The sequence below is a fragment of the Salmo trutta genome, chromosome 1 (genome assembly GCF_901001165.1).
Source record: "Salmo trutta chromosome 1, fSalTru1.1, whole genome shotgun sequence".
In the NCBI taxonomy this organism is placed as follows: domain Eukaryota; kingdom Metazoa; phylum Chordata; class Actinopteri; order Salmoniformes; family Salmonidae; genus Salmo; species Salmo trutta.
Window position 1 is genome coordinate 52,985,225 of NC_042957.1, and position 20,840 is coordinate 53,006,064.

The following is a 20,840-nucleotide window of genomic DNA, read 5'->3' on the forward strand; positions in this document are numbered from 1 at the left end:
TTTTAGACGACTGATTTTTATGACCAAAATGATCCTATTTACACTTTGTAGTCAATTTTCACACTATAATAAATGTTTCTGACTCTGTTTTCAAAGGGATTAGTTGATTTTTTTAGGGGCAGTCGCTCTTTGTGTTTTCCACAGATATAGCTAGATCAAAGCCTGTACTCTGAAAGGGAACGCCATATTCCCTTTGTAGCTGCCTCTGCAACATCCGCATCCAAGACGAAGATGGCAGGGATGAGCTGGAAGCTACAGAGCGAGCAGCAATCAAAAATGTGGAAAAACCCAAAATAGAAGCGTGCGCTTTTAAAAGCGCAGTGTGCTACCCCTTCTCCCCCCCCCAAGTGCATTATTAATCCAGGGTTATTTATAACCAAAAATTTTCGCAGGCAGACTTTGTTCTGTCGCTGCTTGTGTCTAATCTCTGCTGGGAGCGAGAGGGAAAGGGAAGAGCGAGAGATGAGGGTCGGGGGCGCTCTGAAAATGGAGGAGAAGAAGGAACGGATTGCAGGTGTAGGGAGAGTGCCGTTGGCTCCAGCTGTAGATAGAAGCAGATCTAGGCTATACTATGGTGCAGCCATTTTGATGGCTGAGAGGGTAAACAAAGGGGTTTCTCGGAGAAGTAAATGTACAGTATCAATTGAAAATGTACATACTTATTGCATGACAAGCCGCAACTTCAAACTAATTGAAGTTTTACAAGAAGACCAAAAGACACTTCTTACTTACTGACATGTTTATTGGGGCTCCCGAGTGGCACAGCGGTCTAAGGCACTGCTTCCCAGTGCTAGAGGCGTCACTACAGACCCTGGTTCGATTCCAGGCTGTATCGCAATCGGCCGTGATTGGGCGGTGCACAATTGGTCCAGCATTGTTAGGGTTTGGCCGGGGTAGGTCGTCATTGTAAATAAGAATTGGGTCTTAACTGACTTGCCTAGTTAAATAAAATTGCCAATGTCAACCACAGCAGGGGTTCCCACTAGATCCCCTGGAGTCTAAAATACTTGTGCATCCACTTAGCAGCAACGTGCTCGTCTATTGGCTGAATTTAATGGCTTGCATAATTCATGACGGCAACAAAATTATCTCATTGATACTTTTCTTTGATCCATCCAATCAACGACCAGCCTGTCAATCGGGACGGGGGCACCCTGGATGTCAAACTCGTTCCACCCTTATTGTACTCCTACTATGCTCTCCTGGCTTGTAGCTCTCCTCTCCTCCATCCTTGTCTGGCTAGGGCCTAATTAATGTGATCATTTGATTAGAAAGAAAGATTTCCTCTGGCCCTCTCTCCAGAAGACTCACATCCTCCATGATATTGGAGGAAGAAGGGGCAAAGGAGGCATAATCCATGCCTTTGTGTGACAGCGTCTCGTATAACTAACGGCTTTGGGTGGAGGTTTAAAATGGAAGAGCGGGAGTGGTTGGCATAATTAGGCGACACAAAGCTCGCAATGGAGTGTGTAAGCCAGAATACTCCCTTGGGAGATGGCTCTTTCTGTCTTAATTTGGAGAACTTTGGTTGTCGTACATAAAGGCTGTGGCAAACCAGCACAGCCATCTACTGGTCTTCCTTTCCCCAATGATGGCACACAAAATAAAGCATTTAAACAGACCATTTTATTCAGTCAATTGCACTGCATGGCCTCTCATCAGTTGTAAGAGTGTTGAGCATAGTTTCAATATTAGGTCTACTCGTGTTGCCTGTTGGCAAAGGCGGGGACACTGAGTGAAGACAGTATGTTTTGATTTTATCACAGACTAGATACAGGGCTGTAGCCAAGTTAAAGCATTGAGCTAACCCTAAATTCTGCGTACACTCTTTCTCTATCTCCCTCTAGTGTGTGTGTGTGTGTGTGTGTGTGTGTGTGTACGTACACACACACACACAAACCCACACCCTTTATGCAGACAGCCATCATCATGGGGGGAGAGGCAGGGGGAGTGCTATTTTTAGACTCATTTACAGGCGATTACAGTAATCCATGGAGTAAAATATAATCTGAGTAAATTTGAGTGCTCTGTTTCCTGGCCCTCCCCCAGGGTATCTACCCTTCGATTGATTAGGCCTAGTAGGCTTCCTTATCCAGAAATCTCCCTCCCACCTCTTCCTCTGTTTCTGCCTTGAAACCCCACACAATGCAATACCTTTGTTTATTTTTAACGAGGTACCCCCCCACCCCTTGCCTTTTATTTTCACCTTGTCAGGTTGCGAACAGTTTTTTTTGGTACACTTTAAATTCTGAGGTAGCTGTTTCTCCAAGAGCATTCTCCTTGATTTAAAAAAAAATATATTGTTTAAGGACTCGCATGGCAAAGAATAGAGCTTAGTTACAACAAACTTAGAAATTACAAAACATCTCTGGTTATATCATAGAATTCTTAGAGGAAAATTGTGTTTAAAAAAAAATAATAATTTTGAATAAGGTGAGCACAAGCATAACTTAAACAATTCTTGGTGGATACTGTTGCAGGATAGTGGGTAGCTTAGTGGTTTGAGCGTCGGACTTGTAACCGAAAGGTCGAATCCTCGAGCTGACAAGGTAAAAATCTGTTGTTCTGCCCCTGAACAAGGCAGTTAACCCACTGTTCCTAGGCCGTCATTGAAAATAAGAATTTGTTCTGAACTGACTTGCCTAGTTAAATAAAGGTAAAAAAATAAAAATATGCGAAATATTAGTTTTTGTCGTATTATTTATAAATGGATTGCTTAATCACAGATCATGTCCTTATTGTGTGTGTGTGTGTATGCATTTTCATTGGTGACGTCTGCAGACAGTCAAATTGCATCCATTTCAGTGTGTCTTGTCACGGCTGTTTTAATTGGATATGGCCACATATCTAGTTCTTGGACCTGGAAATGCCTTTGGCTTTGTCTCCATGTCACTCAGCCTCTCAGCCACCTCCTGGCTGGCCCAAGTCCTCACTAATCACAGGGCCACCAACAGCTTCACCCAGATGACTGGGCTGTTCCTCCTCTCCTCTCTGCCTTTGCCTCCTCCCCCCCACCCTCTCTTTTCCTATCAATGCAAAAACAGGGCCAAGAATTTTACAAGCAACTTTTTGCCTCATTTAAAAAAATATCCATATTATTTTTATTTTTCTTGGCTGTCTTCAAACTGTGACATTTAACGTCCCATTTCTGACCAAAAATAGTCTGTTGGTTCCTCTTATCTTTTTCTTCCCTCTTTTCTTTTGCTTTTTTTATTTTGTCTGGTTTGTTTCTTTTGAAGTAGACTTCTGAACCAAAGTTGAACCCAGAAGTTTAGCAACCGTCTGTCTAGGACAAGGTGGAGGAGTTCTTGGATGAGAAATTAACGCCTCAAGCATGTTATCACCTCGATAATCAATTGGGCTAGGAAGAAATGTATTATTCATCTATAGTTAACCATGCAGCACCTCATAGAAAGTGTTGCTGTATTTCTTTGCTGCAGAGTTAAAGCCACACCTGTTTGGCTCATAGCTGATTTGCTATGGGACTGCTGGTAGTTCCTTCCGCCTCAGATGCTACTCCCCTGTGAGTTCTCCTGGCGGCTGTTCCCTCGTTTTGATACTTCTTGATGATCGGCCCAAATTATCTTTCCTCAGACTCCCTCTGCTCACTGTCTCGAAACAGAGTGGAGCAGGCAACACCAAATGATTCCTTTGAATGCATAGCCAGACAGTGTCTTTAAAGTATTTTGTGTGCCTACAAATTCATTGAGGATTTGAACACGGCAAAGGAGCCCAATACCTGTGTGCACATTGCACCACTCTGACAACAACCAATCATGTCACACCAATGTTGGTGTAATTGAGCACCACTGATGGCTTTTACAAGTCATTATTGACATTCAATTTACAAATCTGAACTCTGTATCTCGAATGGAAGGCCTCGTGACTATCATTTGGAATACTTGGTACATCGCAATAGGCACTCTCCCTTTGGCTCATTCATTCAATGCCTTCTCCCCTATATTCTCTCTGACTGAGGTGTTTTGGGTGATCGACGTTAAGCTCATTTGGTTGGCTGGCATCCAACAACCAAAGTTTTCCTGGCGACTTAAGAAAGGGACGCAATGATGTCAAATGGCTGACACACACACACACACAATTGTCTGGAAGGTTACATTTGGAAGCCGACTGATAAAGGATAGTAATCTTATTTGGAGTAAGCCGAAAGCTTCCGCCAGACCTCCAACAGAGCTATTGGATCATTACCCTGTTGGTTAACTCTGCAAGCTCTAAGGTGAAAATCCTTCCTAATGCTGTGACATACAATGTGAATGCACACTGAGTATACCAAACATTAGGAACACTTTCCAAATATTAAGTTGCAAGTATGCAAGTACAGCCTTCCCTGTAGCTCAGTTGGTAGAGCATGGTGTTTGCAACGCATGGTGTTTGCAACGCCAGGTTGTGGGTTCGATTCCCACGGGGGGCCAGTACGGGGGGGAGAAAAAAAAATTATGAAATGAAAATGAAATGTATGCATTCACTACTGTAAGTTGCTCTGGATAAGAGCGTCTGCTAAATGACTAAAATGTAAATGTAAAAATGTTATTATCTGGTCTACCTCGGAGGCCTAATCCCAAAGTCCTCCAACCCCTAAGCCGCTGTGGCCTAAAGAACTAGAGGCAAGCTGCTATTGTGTTATGCCACTTTACCGTTATCGATATCCATTTTCCCTGTATTAGCATTTTTGCAATCTGAATGGGTAGTTGCTGACTTGGGAGTCTTAATTGCTTGCAGAACAAAAACACAGATTGAAGTATTTTGTTTCGCACCCGAAATCATTCGTTTTTGTATTTTGACAAAGGGCTCCCTCTGAAGCAGTTATACCTACTCATTTTTCATCCAGTCTGGCATAGCGACCCTACTCAGCACTCACCTGGGAGGGAGAGCAAGAGGAATGGGGGTGGAGGTGGTGATAGAGGGGAAAAAGTGAGAAGAGGATGAATGAAGGACAATGGGGAAGGGTTCAGTTCCAGGGCAGGCTTACTTGCATTGATACAGAAAAAATTGGCTGAAATTTTGGATTAACTCTTATAATCTTGTTGCACCAACTTTTTCAACCTAGTTTTAAACTAATCATCGTTACATTTAATCCTTCTTCTAAACTAAGTTTTTTAATTTGGACTTTAAAACAAGATCTAATGTAATATTGTTGTGCCATTGTTTGAAAAATACATGTTAAACTTAGTTTAAGGATTAAATCACAACTACCACAGGATGAGGTTAAGTTAATCAAATGTCAGTGTATGTGCTATATTTTCAGTGTGATACATTTTTTTAATCATGTTTGTATAACTCAACTCGCAGGCTCACTCTTTGACTGTGGCAGGTAGCCTAGCGGTTATGAGCATTGGGCCAGTACCCCGAGTCGACTAGATGAAAAATCTGTCTGTGCCCTTGAGCAAGGAACTTAACACAAATTGCTTCTAAGTCGCTCTGGATAAGAACATCAGCTAAATGACTAAAGTGTCAAATGTAAATGTCAAAAATGTAGTTGATCATCAGCCCGACGTGTGAACTCGCTTTGCTTGCTAGCTAACAAACTAACAATGACCAGTGCTGGTTTGTTTCTGTAGAAATAGAATGTGAACATATTGCTATGGTAAATCCATTATGACACGTTTCACTAGACATAGGGTACGTTTGTAAATTCACTCTGGCTATCTGGTATTTTATTAGGATCTCCATTAGCTGTTGCAAAAGCAGCAGCTAGTCTTCCTGGGGTCCACATGAAACATGAAACATAATACAGAATGACATCATACAGAACATCATTAGACAAGGACAGAACTACATACATTTTTAAAAAGGCACACGTAGCCTACATATCAATACATACACACAAACTATCTATGTCAAATAGGGGAGAGGCATTGCTTTCTGTTTTTTTAAACCAGGTTTGCTGTTTATTTGAGCAATGTGAGATGAGGAAGTTAAGGACATTCCATGCAATAAGGGCTCTATGTAATACTGTACGTTTTCTTTAATTTGTTCTGGATTTGGGGATTATGAAAAGACCCCTGGTGGCATGTCTGGTGGGATAAGTGTGTGTGTCAGAGCTGTGTGTAAGTTGGCTGTGCAAACAATTTGGGATTTTCAAAACATTAATGTTTCTTATGAAAAGAAGTGATGCAGTCAGTCTCTCCTCTACTCTTAGCCAAGAGAGACTGGCATGCATAGTATTTATATCAGCCCCCTGATTACAATTAGGAGCAAAACGTGCCGCTCTGTTCTGGGCCAGCTGCAGCTTAACTAGGTCTTTCCTTGCAGCACTGGACCACACGACTGGACAATAATCAAGATTAGACAAAACTAGAGCCTGCAGAACTTGCTTTTTGGAGTGTGGTGGCAAAAAAGCAGAGCATCTCTTTATTACAGCTATACCTCTCCCCATCTTTGCAACCATTGAATCTATATGTTTTGACCATGACAGCTTACAATCTAAGGTAACGCCAAGTAATTTAGTCTCCTCAACTTGTTCAACAGCCCCACCATTCATTACCAGATTCAGCTGAGGTCCAGCACATAAGGAACGATTTGTACCAAATCCATTGCTCTTAATTTTAGATGTCCAGGACCAGTTTAGTACTGGCTACCCATTCCAAAACAGACTGCAACTCTTTATGGGTTTCAGTGACTTCATTAGCTGTGTTTGCTGATGCGTGTATGGTTGCATCATAATCAGTATACATGGACACACATGCTTTGTTTAATGCCAGTGGCAAGTAATTGGTAAAAATATGAAAGAGTAGAGGGCCTAGAGATCTGCCCTGCGGTAGCAGAGCACTCTCGTCTGAGTGTGCCAGAGCGCAGAATAACTGATGAATTGAGACACTCAACACTCGTTGAATATAGCTGGTGTCAGTAAACATGGGCAAAAAGCATAATTAAATTGTTGCCAGCAGCACAGAGTCACCAATGCTCTGGATAACATGAAAACAGCCTAACCAGCTCTGCTAGGGTGAGTAAAATGGTCAGTGAGGTGTTCTCTCATTTGTGTCTGGAAGTAGCTAGCAAGCTAGCCAGTTAGCTTGAGTGCCGTTGTGTGGTCAGAACGCTCGGATCAACCCTACTCCTCGGCCAGAGCGAAACACTCTGAATTTATGATTGCCCGAAGCGCACTCTGGCACTACAGATTTGAATTTATAAATACACCCATAGTTTAGTGTTTTACTAATCTAGTCTTTAAAAAAAATAAATGGTGCAAAACATCTGCTTAATTATATAAACCTAGTTTCAAACTATAGATTAGGTCTAATATAAGATTAATTTAAACCATGAGTGAGCTATGTGTTTGGAACATCAAATCACAATAAAATCAGTGTCGAATTGCTATGTGCGCGCGCGTGTGTGTGTGTGAATCACAATACATATCGGCACCTAAATGTCGTGATATCGTAAGGTCCCTGGCAATTCCCAGCCTTATCTGACCCTAGATTACGTTTTATAACTTTTTTTATAAATATCTTTAACAACATGCAACTTTGATGAAAAAGAACTGGTTTAGTTCTCCAGGCTTGAAGGTCCACTCATAGATACCGTTGCATTCAGCAGTGTTTGTGCTTTTCAGCTAGTGCTAGCTGCTCCCTCAGTCTCCCATGTATTTATTTTCCACAGGAGTTAGCCTACCGCTTCTCTCTCATTATCTGCTCACTGAGTGATTTTAACCATCTGTGACACAGAATCGGTGCCTTCTCATTAGGTCCTAGCCTGCAGCTGGGATCCAATACTCTACATCCACCGATGCACGGGCGGCAGTCAACCTCTTTACCCTTGACCATTGCAGACTGAGTGCTTCTCTGCCTGCCCACTAATCTCTTCCATTGTTTTTTTTCTGCATTTGTTTGAGATGTTAAACCTTACAGCGTCTTGTCCTACTCAGTTCTGACCCTGCACCAATGTCAAGCCTTGTGGCCATTGAAATGAGGGTTAATGAAAGGTGAAACAAATTGATGATTGAAACTGTCAGGTGCATTGGAAGCCAACTTGGGGCGCACACTTCCAATCCCTGATTTCTCTGTCGACTTAAGGAAAGGTCTAAAACAGTAGCGTGACCCTTGCCAGGTGGCTGTGCTTGCTTGTCTGTTTGGCAGCAGCGCTTGCCAGTGGCTTTGCGACTTTGGGATGCTGTGTATCGTTGCCAGCTCTGTGCTTAATGTATCAGAGACAAAGCTCCCGGAGTGTCGTAGAGTGCCCTGGCTCTGCCCTCGTCCTGGTCTTGGCTCTGCCCTCGTCCCGGTCTTGGCTCTGCCCTCGTCCCGGTCTTGGCTCTGCCCTCGTCCCGGTCTTGGCTCTGCCCTCGTCCCGGTCTTGGCTCTGCCCTCGTCCCGGTCTTGGCCCTGCCTAATGTGGTCCTCCCAGGTTATGTAACTGTGTGCCCTCTTTGTATCGATAGTCGCCCTGGCTATTTTTAGCAAGGTCCGCTCCCATCCCTACCGTTCAATACTATCTCCTATTGAGCAAAGTACATACACCGACACACTAGTATAGAGTTTCCTACCATGATAGACGGATGGATTCCCTGTAATCCATGGCGATAACATGCGCCATACAAAATGAATAGCTAGTAAACCATGAATGGTGTTATTCTTCTTCATCAGCTGATGAAGTGATGTGACTCTGTGCGTAACACTTTAACAGTCGGACGGAAATACTCCAAGACGCTCCTTCAGTCATTGAAGTATGTACTGTATAAATGTACATACTGTGATTAATTATTCAGGGCCCACATAAGCACTCACACACTTCTGTGGAATCATACTTTTAAAATAGTACACTTAAACACTCTCCTAAGTGTTCTAAATACAACATGCACCCTTCATACTTTTGCCAGCAGGCCCCAAACTTTATTCCTCCTGATGTGTGTACTGTACGACAGTAGTGTGTCCAACTCCACTGAACTCTGTCATCATGGTGTAGTTATGCAACTGCTCCAGAGAGAGCTAGCATGCCAAACATTATTGAACTCATGGTCTGATTTCTGAAAGCAGTAATACACAGAAAGATGGACCGGGTCAGTTGCCAGGGTCACTCTATTAGATGGGACAGAAACTGGTTGTCACTGCAATGAATGTCTCTATAACCGACTCGGTGTGCCCTTGTTGACTTCACTCAGATACAGTAGATCTGTGCCAAGCCTCACGGCTAAAAGACATATGTATTATGTTTGAAATGACATTTAACTTAGATTGACTATCAAAGGGAATTACTTCTCAGCCCTTGAACTTTAACCTCACCATTTCCGCAGTATCTGAAGGTTTTTTTGTTTCTGATTGGGGGGGGAAAAAAACTGTTGTACTTCGCCTTTATTTGATCACCATTTAACAAACTTTTCTTGTTCTCTTTGTCTGCTCCCCTCCTTTACCTTCTGTCTCCCTCTCTTCTCTCTGTTTGCCCTCCTTTACTCTCTTCATTTCCTTCTGTCTCCTTCCCACTCTCTCCGCTCTCCACCCCTTCCTCCATCTAGCTGTGGAGGTGAAGACAACTCTCCCCTCGGGGATGCAGAGCCCTGTGGGCGGCAGTGAGCAGGGTGTTGGAGGTGGCGGAGGTCCCGTGGACCTGAGGACAGATCCCAGGCTGGGACCCCTGGGCGGAGGAGGAGTAGGAGGAGGGGTGGACCCAGCCATGAGGGAGCAGCAACTGCAGCATGAACTGCTCCTCCTCAAGCAGCAGCAGGAGCTTCAGAAACAGCTTCTCTTCGCTGAGTTCCAGAAGCAGCATGAGGTGCTGACACGCCAGCATGAGGTTCAGCTGCAGGAGCACCTGAAGGTAACGGGGATACGCTTTAGGAAGGCTGGTGGGTGGGGGGCAAGGGGTGGGGTTAGAAATGTCTTTAGCCACACGCCACTGGACCGATCAGTTAGTTTCAGGCAGTCAGTTTGAGCTTCATTTGACATCCCCTCTCTCTGGGTTTCGTTCCCCCTGGCGTCCCTGCAGCAGCAGCAGGAGATCCTAGCGGCCAAGCGGCAGCAGGAGCTGGAGCAGAAGAGGAAGCTGGAGCAGCAGAGGCATGAGGAGCTGGAGAAACAGAGGCTGGAGCAGCAGCTCCTCATGCTACGCAACAAAGAGAAGGGCAAAGAGAGTGAGTAGTACACATAGAGAACACACACTCACACACTGAGCAGTATATATCTGGTGTATGTATGAAGAAGCTTTCAGAAAGTAAACACTGATATATATGGTAGCTATGTCTTATCAGACACTTTTACTTAGTGATACAGTGCTGCTGTTATTGCTCTAGTTTAGATCCTCATACTCCCTAGCTGTTGGTCTTTGTTAGAGTTATAATAGCTTTGTGTTGTGATGGTTTGTTCCGGAAGGTGCCATTGCCAGTACAGAGGTGAAGCTGAAGCTCCAGGAATTCCTCCTGAGCAAAAAAGAGCCTGGCACACCTGGCGGACTAAACCATTCCTTCCCCCAGAAATGCTGGTGAGCCAAACCATCGACATCTAATTTGAGTTCTGAGGCTGGCTAACGTTAGCTGGCAGACTGGTCAAGAGCCATGGAAGTTAATGGTTAATGAATATGGAGGAAGGACTATAGCTTACCTAGGACTCTTAGAGCTCCTAAACTGATGCATTGACCTGGAGTGGACTGTTAAAAAAGACTTGGAACTCCAGAGAGTGGTATGACTTGTTTACCTTCCTCAGTGGGTGTCATGCCAAATGGATAAGGAGGTTTTAATCAAGTCAGAGAATGTCTTGTCTACATCACAAGTAGTATCAACTGATTCTGGTATCTTACCTGTTGTTATGGCTTCATCAGGGGGGCCCACCACACCTCTCTGGACCCCAACTCCCCTCCTCAGAGTAACACTCCGGGAACGCCGCCCTCCTACAAACTACCCCCGCTACTGGGGTCCTACGAGGTCAGGGACGATTTCCCTCTCCGGAAGACTGGTGAGTGGATTCACTGTGCGTGTGTGTGGTTGCAGGTCTGCATTACTTTGAGGCACCTACCCATGTCTGACAGTAGGTGTGTGTGTATGTAGGTATGTGTGTACATTTTAGTGTTTCTCCTTTGCTGGTATGAGTCAGAATGAGTCATCGCAGCAGTGTTGGTGAAGACTGGTGGGCAATAGCTACACACATACACACTCACTCACGTAAATATTTAAGCCCACCCACAGACAAGCCGAGGGAGTGGGGTGGTTCACTAAATGGAGATAGACTTTCCAATGAACGTGTTTTAGTCCAGCAGTAAGCTTAATCTGGGTCTGAGAAGCTGACCCCTGACACATGCTTAAATATATGCTTGCTGGGTCTATATCCTGAAGGATCCCATGGATCTAGATGTAATTGTATTGCGTGTTGTTTGGTATTGTTTCCATAGACTTGTTAGCTCGTGCTTACTGGGAATTATGACTGAAAGGTATAACTCTGAGTGTGTGCATTCTCCTTACTTCAGTCTCTCTGATCGTCCTCAAACATTTTGATTTCTAATCAAATGAAAGCTATACTAAAGCCCATGATGTTATCAGGGCTGAAGGTCTTGGCTGGTCTACATAGGTGGGGGGAGTGTGAGTGTATGACGTCAAGGCGTCCAGTGGAAAGCACCGCTATTGGAGGCTAATTAAATTAAACCCGGGGCTTTTGCTTAATTGCCCCTATTCCTATTTTTTCCCATCCCTCCTTATTGGTTTATTTGGATCCCCATTAGCTTTTGCCAAAGCAGCAGGTATTCTTCCTGGGGTCCAATCCCTCTTTTTATTTACTTCCATTAGTCTAATTTGGTCTGTCGTTCATTGCATCAACAATGGGCTGAAAAAGCAGTTGTGTGAAGGAGGGGTTAGTTGCAAATGGATGTCTATTTCAGTCTTAGTGTCCCCAGTCAATAAGATGTATAAATAGCCCCATTTGGAGCCGTCCATAGTACTTTTGGATAGACTCTGCATTGAGCTGTTGCTCAGTTACGGTTTCTGTTGTATGTCTTTTTCATTTAAACTCACCTCTCTCTCGTGCGCTCTCTCCGACAGCCTCTGAGCCCAATCTGAAGGTGCGTTCGCGGTTAAAACAGAAGGTAGCTGAGAGGCGGAGCAGTCCTCTGCTGAGGAGGAAGGACGGGACAGTGATAAGCACCTTCAAAAAGAGAGCCATCGAGATCTCTGGTGAGAGCGCACACACACACCATGCATTTACACTGTCATCCATTATGCATTTACATACTTGCATACAAATACATTGTACACTCCAACTGGAATTCCACACCCTGTGCCATTTCATAGTTGTAAACCGACCCCAGTGAGAAGCATCCGGTTGGGTGAACCATAAACCATCTAAAATCACACCCTACTTAACATAAGACGGTCATTTCAACTCTGGCCTGATGGTAAAAGTAGACATCTGGAGGGGGCGCGGCACTCTACACCTCAAGCTCATTTCCCAGAAGGACCTAGTTACATAACCCTCTTAGCCAGGTTGGCTATATACACGTCACAGTGCCTTTCCAGACCTAGTACTGGAGCTAGCTACCATATGCTAGGTTTAAGGGTTTGCCCTATTAGCTCATTTCCATGTCACGGGAAGCTAGTATGTAAACATGGGAGATCGTATAAATGCTGGTTGTTCTCGAGACCACAACAGAAGCTATGCTTATAGAGGCTTTTGATTTAACTCGCCTGTTTCATCTGCTAATGAAAGCAGAAGCTTTTCTGGGACTAAATATAGGGACTTATTTGGAGGCAAACAAAAATAGCAGGGACTATAGGGTGTGGATTAATACGTAAGGCTTGAATAGGACAAAAGGGGATGGGTTTGGGGGGGTTAGCTGGCAGTGGAGCAGGGAAAAGGGAACCGGGTTTTTGGGAACGTTCGGATTGGGACTTAGAAGGTTGGCCTCTTGAAAGAGCCAAAAACGTCGAAGTCCTTTTTCCTAGTTCTCTGATTCCATGTATAGGTCACCAATGATAGTCTATTCTGTTTCTACCTTTCTGTATACTCATAGAAAACAGCCTGATTAAAACCTAGACATTTCGCAAGATTGGAGAAAGGCCGTACCACACAGGGGTTTTGGCGGTGGTGTCTGTCTGCTTGGGATGCTGGGTTGGTTCTGTCTCTGAGTGGCCTGTTCCATTGTCATTGCAGTGTCCTCCATGTGCAGCAGTGCCCCTGGCTCCGGGCCCAGCTCGCCCAACAGCTCCAACAGCGCCATCGCAGAGAACGGCTCCAGCGGCTCTGTCCCCAACATCCATGCAGAGGTAAGAGAGGGGAGGGCTGTGGGAGGATGCTAGGGGGGGCCTCGCCTCTGAAAAATTTAATTCTACCTTCTATGGAACTTTATAACCCCTGAAATGTGTGTTGCTGTTTGTGTTGATGCATTTTTATAACACACCATGCAAAATCCATGACCTACTGCTTGGACAAAAGGTTGTGGTACCAGGGACCAACAGATAGCATGCTTTATAAAATGTTTCATCACATTAGTATAAAAAGTGTTGAAAGACAGACGCAAATGGAACCCATTCTGATTGGGAAAGGGGGATACCTTGTCAGTTGTTCAACTGAAATGTGTCTTCTGCATTTAATCCAGCCCCTCTGAATCAGAGAGGTGCGGGGGGCTGCCATAATCGACATCCACGTTGTCAGTGCCCGGGGAACACTTGGTTAACTGCCTTGCTCAGGTGCAGAACGACAGATTAAAACCTTGTCAGCTCGGGGATTCAATCTTTCGGTTACTGGCTGAACTCTCTAACCACTAGGCTACCTGGTGACTTGGTTTAGTATTTATCAACCCTGCTGTTAGTTCTAGATCAAATGCAATGGGGACTTATGAGATGTGTTACATGACTAGGTAGACTGTGTTCTTTAGGGCTAATAGTAGCTTATTCTTAATGCTTGTATGGTCATTGTGCTTGGCTGTATTGTAAACTAGGGTGAGAGGATGGCGGCTGACTGCAGTGAATAAGGCCTGAAAATAAGCTTTGGTAGACTGGGGGGGGGGGTTGGTCTGATGCACACTGAGCATCAAGTGGCCTCAGGAACATCTTAACCTTGGGAGAGAAAGCGATGACGAGGGGATGTAGGAGGGAGAGAGCTAGCCATAGCGTTCTGAATGACTGCTATCCTCCATTTTGAAAATAAAGCCTGATCCATTGTTCATTTTGTAAGACAAGATAAATATAGGCCTAGCTGCCTTAGCTATTTCATTGCAGAACATACTGTCAGTTCACTGATCAGAACTACCAGTTCTTGTCCCTGGGACTTGAGTTTTTCCTGGTAGTCAGGCTACTTCCAGAATAGCTGTAGCTGGAACACTATAGCCCTCAGGTACTCTGTCTTACTCCCATATCTACCTCTTTAAATATCTGTTTTAGAAGACCTATGTTTTAATGGATAAATGTGTTTTGTATTTGGTAGAACAGGATTGATGATTTGAATTCAAATGAGCATTTGTCCTCTCATTTAGACAGCTCTCTCAATACTCAATTTACAGCCATCTTCCCCCTGCCATTTTATAACACCCCAAAATACTTCCTCTCTCTTCTCTCCAAAAGTAGGGCAACAAAAATAAAAAGCATTAGTCAATCTCCGAGACCATTTATTTTCCCTACCCTCCCTCCTTGAAAATACTTGATTACTGCCATTCTCTCGAAGCGGAGAAACAGTCGACCGCTGATGACATAAGTGCCTTGTTAGCCTGCTGTGTGCAACTTTCCAAAATAGCCACCCCCATCAAGAACGTTATTGCGTCATCGCCGCCCCAGAAGATCCGGACTGATAAATGGTCAGACGCACACAAAAAGGAGAGCGTGACATTGTTTTAACAACAAATAGGGCAGTTTGCCATGGATCAACACCTTGTTTGGGATGTGAAATTTCAAAAATGTATTATGCTTTAAATTCTAGGATGTAATACTAATTTCGGCTTTTCGTCGAGTAGAAATCGCTGCACACTATTGAGGAAGAGTATCGTCTTTTTGCGTTCACGTGTGTTTGACAACAGCTGATAATCAGAATATGGCCTACAAAGATGAACTGTCAGGGAACAAGCGCGATTGCACATTAGATGATGCCTTCTCATAATGGATGATTAGTATGCTGATATTCGTTGCTTATGGCATTCGTTTTTACTAAAGCGTACATTCTAAATTGTATGTAGTACCATTAGTAAACAGTATGTATTTTTAGTAAGTAGTAGGCAAGACAGATTTGGGACACAGCCTACAGTATGTGGGGTTTCTATACAGTGTTGGCCAGGTGAAGTCTAAATGGCAAGTTACAAAAGCTCCTGAAATGGTACTAGCTAGCACACCTGCACAAACATTAAATAACAGCCGTTTGTTCAAAGGGAACTGGAAGCCTCGGCGGCCTCTGGAGAGAAATATGTTGTGCGAGCTGAAAGAATGAGTCACACTGGTTAGAGCTCCTGTCCTATCTGTTTATACTGCAGAGGGTCAGATAGAACACAAGATGGATTCCTTTCTTCCTCTCTCTAGTTGTTGCTAGGGTAGATTAAATATACATGCACTGATGGGATGTTTTAGTGAGCTGGAAGACTTCACTCTGTCTCTCTCCCTCGCTGGAAAACACCACCGCTGGTTGTCTCCCTTGCTCCTCTTCTGTTCGCTCTCGCCCTTTCCCTCTCACACGCTCTCTCTCACTCAATCACTTTTTCCTCCCTCTTTTCTGTGCAGCAGCTGCGGTCCCTCCACCAGACCCTTAACGCCGATGGGACAGTCAGTCCGCTGAGCCTCTACACATCCCCCTCGCTGCCCAACATCTCCCTGGGCCTGCCAGCCAACTCGCACCTCACCGTGAGTACTAGACTGAAATTCTGAACACCACAAACTAGGGATAGGCATGAGTACTCGAACGGATGTAAAAACTCCATCTTTAACCAGAGATCAAAATGTTGTCTTGAAGACAACATTAATTTGCTTTGACTCTAGAGTTCAATTTGTATATGTGCATTTGCGAGGCACAACAAAAAGAAAACCAAGCCAAGCATCACACCGTTCTTCTCCATAAATTCCCTTTCCCTTCCGTGTCTCACTCGCTCAATTGCGTTTCATCCCCTCCCTCTACACATGTGCTGAGTGCACACACAAGCTCCCGTTAGGCCTACAGAAACAAACGCCTATTAAAAACGTATCTAACTGATGGGATACACAAGCTTCATTCCTTGCCAAATGACGACAGTTTTATCACACATTCTTAATGGACTGCTTGGCTGAAGTAGGGAAATATGTTCCAACAACGAGCGCTGCAGTTTTGGAAAGATTGTGTCCTGTCTATTTTCCACTTATGCTACTTTGTGAACTACTAGTGCCATTTAGAATTGGTTAGCCTAGGCTATAGCCCCCCTAAACAGTTATCAGAATCATTAACCCTAGGCTATAGCCCCCCTAAACAGTTATCAGAATCATTATGCCTAGGCTATAGCCCCCTAAACATTTATCAGAATCATTAAGCCTAGGCTATAGCCCCCCTAAACAGTTATCAGAATCATTATGCCTAGGCTATAGCCCCCCTAAACAGTTATCAGAATCATTTAGCCTACTCACCAAACAGATGTCATGGCTGTAATTCATTCCCATGCAGTGTTCAATGTGGAATTGTTAATCCATTTGGAAAATTCCAAAGAACAGGCTGAATGTCTGTATATCGAAAAGACCGATTTTGGTTTGTAACCCTGAAATTATTTCACCTCACCAAATTGAGCCCCGTTTCAAATGATCACTCTGAGAATAACTGTTCTAGACGTGAGATGCGTGTCACTTTTTTTATTTGGAAAAATATTCTTGTTATTTTACGTGTTTTTTTTTTTTTTTAAATTTTTTTTACAGTAAAATAGGTCTCTTGATTTGTGATAAGGGTTTGGGAAATAAGAGCATTTTGCCTGCTAAATTAACAAAACAATGCTTTGCCATTGCACAGACATAGGCTTCTACAAGCAAGCGCCACTGCTGAGGTTGCTGCCTTTTTGAAGATTGTGTTCCACGATATAACCAGTTGATATTACAGTTTCAATAAATTAACTTTAAATAGCACTTTTTTTTGTCTGAAGAAAAGAAAAATACACACACAGTTGAAGTGGGAAGTTTACATAAACCTTAGCCAAATACATTTAAACTCAGTTTCACAATTCCTGACATTTAATCCTAGTAAAAATTCCCACAATAAGTTGGGTGTATTTTGGCCCATTCCTCCTGACAGAGCTGGTGTAACTGAGTCAGGTTTGTAGGCCTCCTTGCTCGCACACGCTTTTTCAGTTCTGTCCACAAATTTTCTATAGGATTGAGGTCAGGGCTTTGTGATGGCCACTCCAATACCTTGACTTTGTTGTCCTTAAGCCATTTTGCCACAACTTTGGAAGAATGCTTGAGGTCATTGTCCATTTGGGACCAAGCTTTAACTTCCTGACTGATGTCTTGAGATATTGCTTCAATATATCCACAATTTTCCTGCCTCATGATGCCATCTATTTTGTGAAGTGCACCAGTCCCTCCTGCAGGAAAGCACCCCCCACAACATGATGCTGCCACCCCCGTGCTTCACGGTTGGGATGGTGTTCTTCGGCATGCAAGCCCCCCCCCCTTTCCTCCAAACGTAACGAGGATCATTATGGCCAAACGGTTCTATTTTTGTTTCATCAGACCAGAGGACCTTTCTCCAAAAAGTACGATCTTTGTCCCCATGTGCAGTTGCAAACAGTAGTCTAGCTTTTTTATGGCGGTTTTGGAGCAGTGGCTTCTTTCTTGCTGAGCGGCCTTTCAGGTTATGTCGATATAGGACTCGTTTTACTGTGGATATAGATACTTTTGTACCGTTTCCTCCAGCATCTTCACAAGGTCCTTTGCTGTTGTTCTGGGATTGATTTGCACTTTTCGCACCAAAGTACGTTCATCCCTAGGAGACAGAACGCGTCTCCTTCCTGAGCGGTATGACGGCTGCGTGGTCCCATGGTGTTTACACTTGCGTACTATTGTTTGTACAGATGAACGTGGCACTTTCAGGCGTTTGGAAATTGCTCCCAAGGATGAACCAGACTTGTGGAGGTCTAAAAATAATTTTCTGAGGTCTTGGCTGATTTCTTTTGATTTTCCCATGATGTCAAGCAAAGAGGCACTGAGTTTGAAGGTAGGCCTTGAAATACATCCACAGGTACACCTCCAATTGACTCAAATGATATCAATTAGCCTATCAGAAGCTTCTAAAACCATGGCATTATTTTCTGTAATTTTCCAAGCTGTTTAAAGACACAGTCAACTTAGTGGATGTAAACTTCTGACCCAATGGAATTGTGATAGTGAAATAATCTCTGTAAACAATTGCTAGAAAAATTACTTGTCATGCACAAAGTAGATGTCCTAACCGACTTGCCGAAACTATAGTTTGTTCTCAAGAAATGTGTGGAGTGGTTGAAAAACAAGTTTTAATGACTTCAACTGTATGTTTGTATGTATGTGTGAGGCAATTAGGATTTATTATCTGTAATGGTTATAATAAATTAGCCATAGCTGCTGTTTAGGTTCTAATTAAACAGAGTAAATAAACTCACGGACAACTATGATGAGCTCAAACCAAGTTTATTCACCCAACGAGTCAGACAGCTGAACAGACGCACCACACCCCCCAATTTAGGTGAGGTCTCCTCCTTCCCTCTAAACATGACATATTTATTGCTAGGCAGGAAGTTAAGTGATGTGGGTAATAAACTGTTCCTTCTCCCTGACCTGACCTCGGCCCCCATTCCTCACTAATCCACAGCTCTCCACCCTTACCAGTGACCACAACCACGTGATTGCCTTTCCTTAACTCAGTACATTCCAAGCCCCTAGCTCATATCTAACCTTAATTGACTACACCATATACATTCCTCCTACAGATGACCATTAACGTCTGCTGTAACAACCAGACTGTGGCCCTTCTCCTTTCCATAAGATACTTGATGATTAACAATATTTCAAGTTTAGAAGTTAGAACCCGTCACTGTTGGCATAAAGATAGATGTGCACATTTTTTCCCAGCCTTGTGTTCTAAAAATAGCTTCTTAAGTTTTTTTCAAGTACTCGTAAAAAAACTGCCTGAACCTGTTCCATCCCACTGAGTTGAGGTCAAATAGAAATCAGCACACACTCCCCTGAACCAGAGTTGTCCTCTGATGTAGACATTCTGACTTAGTTAACCCCCCTTTCATCCTCAGGCCAATCAGAAGCTGTTGCAGGAGGCGGAGAGGCAGGCCATCCAGACCATGCGTCAGGGTGGGGCTCTGACGGGCAAGTTTGTCAGCACCTCGTCCCTGCCGGCATCATGCCTGCCACCTGGGATGCAACACGACTTGGACTCCACCCAGGCCCCCAACAGCCACAGCAGTCACTCCTCCCTACTGCAACACGTCCTCCTGCTGGAGCAGGCCCGCCAGCAGAGTGCCCTCCTCTCAGGTACATCTACCAACATATATTTATACTCTTATATCCCTGCCAGCAGAGTGCCCTCCTCTCAGGTACATCTACCAACATATATTTATACTCTTATATCCCTGCCAGCAGAGTGCCCTCCTCTCAGGTACATCTACCAACATATATTTATACTCTTATATCCCTGCCAGCAGAGTGCCCTCCTCTCAGGTACATCTACCAACATATATTTATACTCTTATATCCCTGCCAGCAGAGCGTCCTACTTGCAGGTAAATATAGATAAATACATACTGCCTCTTCTGAAACACATCTCGCTGACTCTTCCTCCCTCCAGTCCCCATGTACGGTCAGTCGCCGTTGGTGACGGGGGAGCGGGTGTCCAACAGTATGCGCACGGTGAACAAGCTACCACGCCACCGGCCCCTGAGCCGCACACAGTCTGCACCCCTCCCCCAGAGCCCCCAGGCTCTGCAGCAGCTCGTCATGCAGCAGCAGCACCAGCACTTCCTGGAGAAGCAGAAGCAGTACCAGCTCAACAAGGTAGGGGGCACCACAAGAAACACTACAGTATTAGAGCTTATGATTGTGTTTGCCGGTAAAAAAGTATTGTATGCCATTTGCTTGGACTGGACTGGGGGGTGTAGTATACTGTACATGTGGCAGGAAGAGTTAGCAGTGTCTATCTGTCATCCACACCAGATTCTGTCAAAAGGGGTGGAGCTTCCTCGCCAACCGCCCACCCACCCCGAGGAGACGGAGGAGGAGCTCACAGAGACGCAGGAGATGCAGGAGGAATGGGCGGGGTCTGAGCGTCTGGGGGAGGGGCGTCCTCAGGAGCAGAGGCTCCAGAAGGAAGAGTCAGGGGAGACGTCGCCCCCTTCAGAACGCCTGCTTACCCCCCTGAAGGGCGAGAGCACAGAGAGCGACCTGGAGGAAGAGGATGATGAAGACGAGGCAATCGAGCTGAGGGAGTGTGATGAGGAGGGCGTACCTTACGGCCAAGTAAATACATAATTTTTTTTTAAAAACATTTTGTATTTAATTTTACTTTGATAGAGAAAAAGTAAATGTATTGCCTTGCAAGTTTAACACTAATTAAGATGACTTTCTGTAAGAAAATCAGAGAGCCAATAAGAGGTGCAAATTGTTTATTTATAAACCATGAGTTTTATTGTCTTACCCTGTACTATGATTAATTCTGCTGAAATCAAATCAAAGTTTATTGGTGTTATAGCGGGTGCAGCGAAATGCTTGTTACTTGCTCCTAACAGTGTAGTAAATATATTCAGACCCCATTCGTTGCTGAACTTTCCAAATCTGTTCCAGTGACGTCTGTCTGTGATTACTAGCCTAGTGACTTAATTCGTCATTGTACCTCTTATAATGGGCCATTTATGACTTGAAACTGTCTAGAATGACCAATCACTCCAGGGAGGGGTGTAGATTGCAGAAATTACCTACCAAAAGATCGGTAGCAAAG

General features: G+C 44.2%; 1 protein-coding gene across 9 annotated transcripts in view; it reads left to right on the forward strand.

Annotated features, from left to right (window-relative positions):
- Window positions 1–20,840, forward strand: part of LOC115199800 (histone deacetylase 5) — a 75,556-nt gene that overhangs the window by 43,527 nt on the left and 11,189 nt on the right. For 6 of the 9 annotated variants that reach the window (XR_003879416.1, XM_029762301.1, XM_029762319.1 and 3 more), the window contains 10 exons: window positions 9,467–9,768; window positions 9,925–10,081; window positions 10,320–10,428; window positions 10,765–10,898; window positions 11,975–12,106; window positions 13,083–13,195; window positions 15,632–15,751; window positions 19,144–19,381; window positions 19,695–19,900; window positions 20,060–20,362. Coding sequence is in view for 8 of the 9 variants with exons in the window: in XM_029762252.1 (XP_029618112.1) it covers window positions 9,467–9,768; window positions 9,925–10,081; window positions 10,320–10,428; window positions 10,765–10,898; window positions 11,975–12,106; window positions 13,083–13,195; window positions 15,632–15,751; window positions 19,144–19,381; window positions 19,695–19,900; window positions 20,060–20,362 (1,814 nt within the window). In the remaining variant the exon portion in view is untranslated. The remainder of the gene's footprint in view (window positions 1–9,466; window positions 9,769–9,924; window positions 10,082–10,319; window positions 10,429–10,764; window positions 10,899–11,974; window positions 12,107–13,082; window positions 13,196–15,631; window positions 15,752–19,143; window positions 19,382–19,694; window positions 19,901–20,059; window positions 20,363–20,840) is intronic. The other 3 variants (XM_029762263.1, XM_029762273.1, XM_029762281.1) reach the window with 3 other exon arrangements.